The 7,924-nt window shown below is 42.6% G+C and overlaps 1 protein-coding gene across 1 annotated transcript in view; it reads left to right on the forward strand.

Annotated features, from left to right (window-relative positions):
- The window catches only part of fbxo38 (F-box protein 38), a gene marked incomplete in the record, with an annotated part of 122,247 nt that extends 120,372 nt beyond the window's left edge, over window positions 1-1,875 (forward strand). The window contains 2 exon segments of the mRNA XM_037675128.1: window positions 383-496; window positions 1,697-1,875. Of these exon segments, the coding sequence (XP_037531056.1) occupies window positions 383-496; window positions 1,697-1,875 (293 nt within the window).
- Between the last annotated feature and the right edge of the window lie 6,049 nt (window positions 1,876-7,924).

Raw genomic sequence — 7,924 nt, forward strand, 5'->3', positions numbered from 1 at the left:
ATGGTAGGTAGACTGGGTGGATGGTTGAATGGTAGGTAGACTGGGTGGATGGTTGGATGTAGACTGGATGGTTGGATGGATTGTTGTTGGATTATTTAATTATATTATCTTTTAACACATTTTTAGGTTAAATTGTGTCACAAACCTGTTTTCAGTTTTGAGTAGTCTTGTCCTGTCAGGAGCACAGTGACTCCTCTTCATTGGTTTGACTCCTGACAATTGGACGAGTGATAAAGAGTCCAGTCGTTGTTTTCTCAGTTCAGGTTCTGTCTGCTTCAGGGACGATGCTCAGCCTTTACTGTTTGTATTTCGTGTGCTTCAGCTCTGAAACATTTACTGATGCACTGATGTGTCTGTTTGTTGTGGATGTAAATGTTTTCAGGGGTGGTGGACTGTGCTCCCTACAGCATGATAACAGATTTCCCCTGGCTCCGGACTCTCAGAGCAGCTGATCCCAACAGCTACGCCCGCTGTGACTTTGAGGACGATGAGAGCAGTGAGTGTCCTCACAGCATGATTCTGTTTGTGCACAACACACGAAACCTGTGAGGAAATGACAATTAGTGTACGTTATCTAAAGCAGCTGCAGATTGTGTCACAGTCTCCCATCCTGAGCCGCACGGAGGCGACAGTGGAAAGGAATGACTCCGTTTTAACAGGAAGAAACTTCAACAGAACCAGGCCTGACCCGCTGCAGTTAAGAGGACAGGAGAGACCAGGAATAAATGTTTCTTTATTAACGTCTCCTTAAATGAGATGGAAAAAGCAACAAATTGAAAATTTTGTGAGCTTTGAATATTGAGTTTTTCCTGAGCTACAGCAGCACGTGGAGTTCAAAGGTTGAGCTGGGACTAAACTTCTGGAAACAGACTAATATTAGATTTGTGGACTCGCAAGTTCAGAAGCCACAAAAGACAAAAACGTTTTTCTCAATCAGAGATGGAGAAGTGTACATTTTAATGCAGTACAGTTCTAGTAACAGTTTAAAACAAGGCAGGTCCAATGGAGCATGAAGGAACCCCTGCTCGTGACCTTTGACCTTCATGTTTCCAGCAGCTGCTCTGTGTGGCAGCTGCTGTTAAAATTAGTTTAATTTAGTTTAGACTGTGTCCGTACATAACCTTTCTCTTAAACTTCATACACATGCATCATCAGTGCTTCTCCCAGCTTCAAGCTCAAGGTCATGAATCAAGGTCAAAGTTTATTCAAGGTCTTTGTCAGGTCAGTTGCTATAAATTGTTGTCTGATAGTTTGTCGACGAGCATTTAATGTGCCATATGCAGTATTTCCTTCTCCCAGGTGTCAGTGCGTGCGCCACTAAAACTATAAATTCAAGAATGTTTCTGTAAAGTGCCCTGAGACAACTTTGTTGTGATTTGGCACTATATAAATAAACTGAACTGAACTGAATTGAATTGAATGCACTGGTAAGGCTAATGCACTATCCAGTTACAGCTGTAACAGATATCTCAGCTTTGCTCGTAAGTCTGGACTCAAACATCCAACTAGAGGCCGAGCTGAACCCAAAGCAGTAAACAGTAAAGGACGTCACAGAACACAAGGACAGGTCCACGGGTAACGTTGTGGAGACGTGAGGACTCATAGCGGACTGGTGGACAGGAGTCTCAAATGTTTATTTACTTGTTTGTGTTTGTTCTTATGTGTTGACATCATGATTGGTGTGTGTGTCTCTCAGCCACCATCTACGCCCCGCGGCGTAAAGGACAGCTGTCTGCAGACATCTGCATGGAGACCATCGGGGAGGAAATCTCTGAGCGCAGGCAGAACAAGCTGGGGGTGTTTCAGAGGGTGGTGGTCCTCTTCCTCCATCACTGCGACACCCCCGGAGAGCCTGTGGAGGACGACTACATCTGAACACCAGGCCACCCTCAGCCAGACTCCCCAACAGGAACCTCCTGGAAACTCTGAGCCGTGATGCTGCTGAAGCTGCTAAAGCTACTCCAAGGACTCTGGGGGTGGTTTGGGGGTTGTGTGTGTGTGTGTGGGGGGGGGGGGGGGGGGTGCAGTAACCTCCTCCTGTAGTCCTGAAAAATGTTTTTGTTTAAAGCAGAATCTTTTTTTCACCTTGTCAGACTGGAACATTGGAACATCTGGATTGTTTCCTGCTGGTTCTCTTTTCAGCACCGTGTTTATGCTGAGCTGATGTCAGATGAGGGTAATGTAAAGGAAAAGCTGCACGGTCTGTCTCGTCTTTATCTGCACTGTCTGTTGTGAGAATACACGCACCTCAGGACGAAGCCTTGCTGTTCCTCATCTTCATTTTATCGCCATGCGTTTTAATTTAGTTTTATTTTCCCTCCTCCTCCAGCAGACATGCTGGTACCTTTTGCTTGTGGATGGTTCACAGCCAGAACTTTGTAGATTTATTTACACGAGGTCCTCAGTTGAAAGCTCATGGTGTCATTCATAGACCAGCTTCACATCTTGTTTTATGTTTCAGGCTGATGCTACAACTGTTTACATTATAACCATCACTCAGTGCGTCTTAGTGACGAACAGAAACGTTCCTGACGAGTTCAAACCCTGAGCTCGGGGTTGAAGGCAGCAGTCACAGCCTCGAGGCTTTCTGGGTTTGATGTACCAATCTTTGCCCTCCTGAACTGGAGGACTCCCTGATGTTCCTTTTGGTTGATCTGCCCGACGATGGTGGACGTATTCTGGTATAATCTCTATAAACTTCCTCTTGTCCCACCAAGAACTTCTGATCTGCTCAAGATAATTCAATAAAACTTCAAACTCATTTGCACCTCCACTAGATGAGTCACATACACTTTGCATCACCCCAGACCCAAGGTCAAGGTCAAAGTTGAGGGCCGTTGCTACAATATGATAGTTTGTGGGACGAGTGTATGATGTGCTGTCTGAGGTACTCTGAATCCTCTTGAACTCCCCCATCAGGATGGTGGAGTCATCTTCAGATCTCTTAGGGGGTGTTTGATTGGTTTCAAGATGGGCTCTGACTGGTCTACTTGAGGGTCTTCATGGGTCTTCACAGAGTTGTCCCTAAAGGTACCATCTCACTGGGTTCAGACAGCTGGTGATGGTTTCCACAGGAAGTCTCCATAATATCTGAAACCTTCACGAGGATCCCATTTCCTCGCTGTAGTCGCAGCGGCCCACAGTCCTGCTGCTGGAAGTTCAAATCATTCAAACGACTGAATTTCTCTCAGAATAGTTGCTGCAAACGACTTACACTCTTCTCAGGTTTTGTCGTGGGCGTCCACAGTATCTCAAGTTTTCCAAACCGTGTGTTGGAAAATAAGCTTTGATTTTCTGAAATGACCTCGCAGAACACGGACACAACTCACTGGTTGTCAGCACAGAAGTTGGATATTTTCTCAAAATACTGAGTGAAGTTGGAGTCAGCCACTGGTTTAAGAGCCTCAGCCTGATGAGGAACACCCTTCATCCACTCCTGCGTTGTCTTCACCGTGTTTTGGGTCTTTGTCATGTGAGAACATGAACCATTATCCTGAAGTCCTGAGCACTGTGGAACGTTGACGATATCTGGATCCTCTGTTCAACCTGCTGCTGGAAAACACCCCTACAGCACGATGCCACCACCACCGTGCTTCACCGTTGGGATGGTGTGGAGCATTCAATTAGAAGTGCCTGGTTTCCTTTAGGTGTCCTGTTCAGAACTGAGGCCAAATATTTCAGTCTTGGTTTCATCGAACTAGAAGCTGTTTGTTCCTCACAGTCTGAGAGCCCACTGCACCAAGTGACAGGGACTGAAGCCTCTGTTTAAATGCTCATATATTTATTTTTTCACCTATTTGTGCTTGTTCCTTTCAAACTAAGGAAACTTGGATATAAAAACACAGCTCAAACCCATGCGTGACTCACCAGATGTTGCAGGTGTGCAGTGGGGCTGAGGCTTCAGTTGTCCTGGATCACAGGGTTCCTTCAAGCATGAACTTTGTCAGAAAAAGTCCTTTGTTGGATTCATAGCTGTGGTGCCAGCATCCCATCGTGCTTTGGCCCTGCAGAATCCACAGCAGACACAGGACAACTGGACCAAACGTCATGTAGTTACTGACATCAGAAAGCATCAATAAAATGTTTTATTTTCCTACTGGGTGCACGCTTCCTTTGTGCTTCATGAACTTTGTTATACAAACAATAAGGCTGATTTTCAAAACTTCCACGTTTAAAATAAATTACAAGTTTAAATATGTAGTTCACAGGAAGTACCAGCTTTACTGGATAAAGAGGAACATTTTTTTAATTTCAGCAGAATTTCTTTGACAACAACAATAAACTAATACAATATAAAACAACTTTATTTATAAAGCACTTCAAAGGAATACTCTTGACCAAAGTGATGTACACTGATAACACAAAAGTAAACTTCAAAACAACCAAATCAATTGAAACAGATAAAATATCTGAAATATCTGAAAAAAACGTTAAACCGTTAAAAACAACAAACAACATTAAAAACCAACATCTCAGATTGTTAAGGAGGAAAAAACTTCAGAGAAGATTTAAAAACAGGAAGTGACATCACAGGCAGTTCGTTCCACAGTTTAGGTGCAGCGACTGAAACCGCCTGGTCACCTCTCAGCCTCCTGCTGGACTTTGCTATGCCCAACAGCAGCTGATCAGCTGACCTGAGAGAGTGAGGGAACGTACAGCTGGAGCAGGTCAGATACTGTGAGACCATGAAGACATTTGAAAACAAATAAAAGAACTTCAAAATTAATCTGAAAACGAACTGGGAGCCAGTGTAGCGATTCTAAAACTGGTGGTGTGATCTCGTTTTCTGGTATCAGTTAAAAGGCGAGCAGCAGCATTCTGAACCAGCTGAAGTTGAGTCAGTAACGACTGGCTCTGACCAACATGAAGTGAATTAAAGTAGTCCAGACGAGTTGTGATGAAAGCATGGATTAAAATCTCAAAATGATGTTGTGACAAATGGTTTCACCGTGGCCAGTTGTCTCAAGCGATAAAAACTAGACTTGATCACTGATTTAATCTGTTCATCTAGTTCAAAATCATTGTCCATCCTCACACCCATGTTAGTTGCCGTCTCAGTCAGATTTAAAGGACCCAGGTCAGCATGGACTTTGGAACTATCACTGGGCTTTAACGGCAATACATCAGTCTTTTTCTCAATAAAATGTAAAAAGTTATGTGACATTCATCCTCTGACTTCTGCCATACATTCCAGGAGTTGGTTTATGAAGTACTGTTTATTATTTATTTATTAACCTTTATTTAACCAGACAAATCCCACTGAGAGTACAGATCTCTTTTGCAAGGTAGGCCTGGGCCTGAAGGCAGACTAACGCATGTTTTTTTGGTCTGTGGGAGGGGGTTATCTTGTTTTAATGGAACATAAATGTGGCTGTTGTAGTGAAATGTGGGGGACAGCTTAACTGTCGCTTCACTACTAATTAATTATTCTTAACGCTAGTTCAAGCACGAAGAATATTAATTGTTTAAATACAATGGATTCTTTCTTTTTCAAGTTAAATTAATGCCATTTGATGAGATAACAGAGGATTGTTTAATCAGTGACAGGAGACGCCATTTTTCTTTGACCCGTCGGAATAAATGCGGTCATTTATTTAACAGAATCAAAATTTAACATCAAAACATGTGCACATTGATTTGTTGATCTGATTCTGATTAATAAAAACTTGGCACGCTTTGCTAACAAGACAACAGAACATTTTTGAAGGCATCTAGAATACTGGCAAAATAAGTTTAAAGGAAGGAATGGATAAGTTTAAAGGAGAATGGATGAAGGAAAGATGTATGTTTGTTGACCAGAATTAGCACGCTTCTTTCAACACCAGCTCAAACCCCCGGTACACTCGGTGCGTGACGACTCGTTACCTTTGCAGAAGATAAATCGACTCTGATACAGGGTCCATTTCAACGCTACCTTTCCAGCGTCTCCGGTTAAAGCGGCTGGTCATTGTCAAAAGTCGTGTGGTTTACTCCGTCAAACAGAACAAGCTCCCTTCGAAGTTGTAGGCATGACGCCCGGGTGAGTTCACAGCGAGGCGCCGTAACTCAGTCAGAGATTCCACTCAGAAGTGGAAGACTCCAAGAAGACTCCATGAAAGACTGAGTTATACTCAGAAGACTCTAGGAAGACTCCGGTCAAAGACTGACTAGTCCCAGGAAATGTTGACTTTTAAAGAGTCCTCACTTCCGGTCACTTGGTACTCTTCCTGATTGGTTGAAACAACCAACAGGGGGGTGTTTCAGTGATGTCAGAGGGTTATTAAAAGTCAAAAGAGGCTGCAGGAATGTTTAGGAACGATTAGTACAGACAGAGAAATGTTATGGCGAAGGGAGACAAATGCAGATGCCAGTTGAAGTTATTTACCGTCTGCTAGGTTTAAAAACAAGACACTTCGTTCTAATAACTCATTTTCTGACTGTCTCTGACTTTCGACCGACATCACTGACTTCTCATTCAGACAGAAGATCAAGATGCATAATTACTTTGTAAATAGACATTTAACTTGATTTCTAATTTAAATGAGGTTTAAAAATCATTAATATTGTTTCACAGTTGATTTTAAAATGAGTGGTGTACGTCAACATTTACAAATGGTATGAACTAACACACTTTGATTATCAAGATATTCTAAAATAGTAATCATAATAAAAAAAAGAAGAGTGTTCTTTCAATTGATTAATTCAGGATACTATTAAACAGTCTCTTGATGAGCTAATTTGTATTTCTGGATTCAAATCAATGAAATAACAGTACCTGTCCCATGAAGGTCTTCAGAGACAGGTTGAGGTCGGAGGCCTAGTTCACTACAGTCCCCCCTTTGGAAATCATCGCCTGTCCATGGGGATGAATTCCAACGCGAACTTACGCCTCCAAATGTCCTTGATCTTGATGTAATCCAGCAAGAGGAAAACAAAAGTCAAAGAAGGTAATCCCACAACGGTTTACGTAATTCTACAATGTTGTTGGTAATTCCATTATGTTGTTGGTAATTCCATTATGCTGTTGGTAATTCCATTATGTTGTTGGTAATTCCATTGTAGCAATGCTTTAACCCCTTGGAAACAAAGTCTGTAATCCATTGGAAAAAGTCATATAATCCACAACGATTGGAGGTGTTGATTGATCACCATGCAGAGGGGTTCCCTCGATTGAACTGCGGAGGCGACCACTGGATGGAGATCGGAGACCCACGTTGGAGTTGTAGGTCCCTTCAGCGAAGGTTGCTGCTGGTGGTTCCCAGTGGGTTCGAGTTGGTTCGGCTTGAGCGTCGTGAGACCAATGTAGATTATGGTACTTAAGGTAGCATTAATCTACATTGACTCCTCAAAGATTGAATTTTAACAAATGAACTGCATGTTGGCATAGTTAAAGTCCTCTTAGTCTCTAACTAAAGTACACACAAAATTCATTCTTGCTGGGGGTGTTCAGAAACGATACCAAAAACCAATTAAACGATGTCTCAACATCAACAAAAGTAGTGATTAAGCAACCAAAAAAACAACGTTTCAACATTGACAAAAGTAGTGATTAAGCAACTAGAAAACGACGTTTCAGTGCGTCACTCACTCTGACTGTCAGATTTGATCACGTTATCGCGTCTGAGTTGTTATCTTAACACTTAATTAAGCTTAAACTTATTTAGTTTCTGCTTGGACAACCTTTTTCCCACTAGGTCTGAGTTTGTGAGATCTTTGTCTCCTGTGGAGTTCTTGAACGCCTTGTGTAGTTTAACCTGGTTTCGATGTACCCATTTAACCATTGGCTCTTTTTGGTCTTTGCTGATTTTGATCTGATAGACAACTGGAGACAGTTTGTCTGTTATCAGGTGGGGTCCAGTCCACCTGGGCATCAGTTTGCGGGCGAGAGTTCCAGTCCTGGACTCTCTTTTCCCGGTTGTGGGGGCGAATGTGTAGTACCAGACCC

This window comes from Nematolebias whitei, chromosome 4 (genome assembly GCF_014905685.2).
Source record: "Nematolebias whitei isolate Nwh7 chromosome 4, NemWhi1, whole genome shotgun sequence".
NCBI lineage: Eukaryota > Metazoa > Chordata > Actinopteri > Cyprinodontiformes > Rivulidae > Nematolebias > Nematolebias whitei.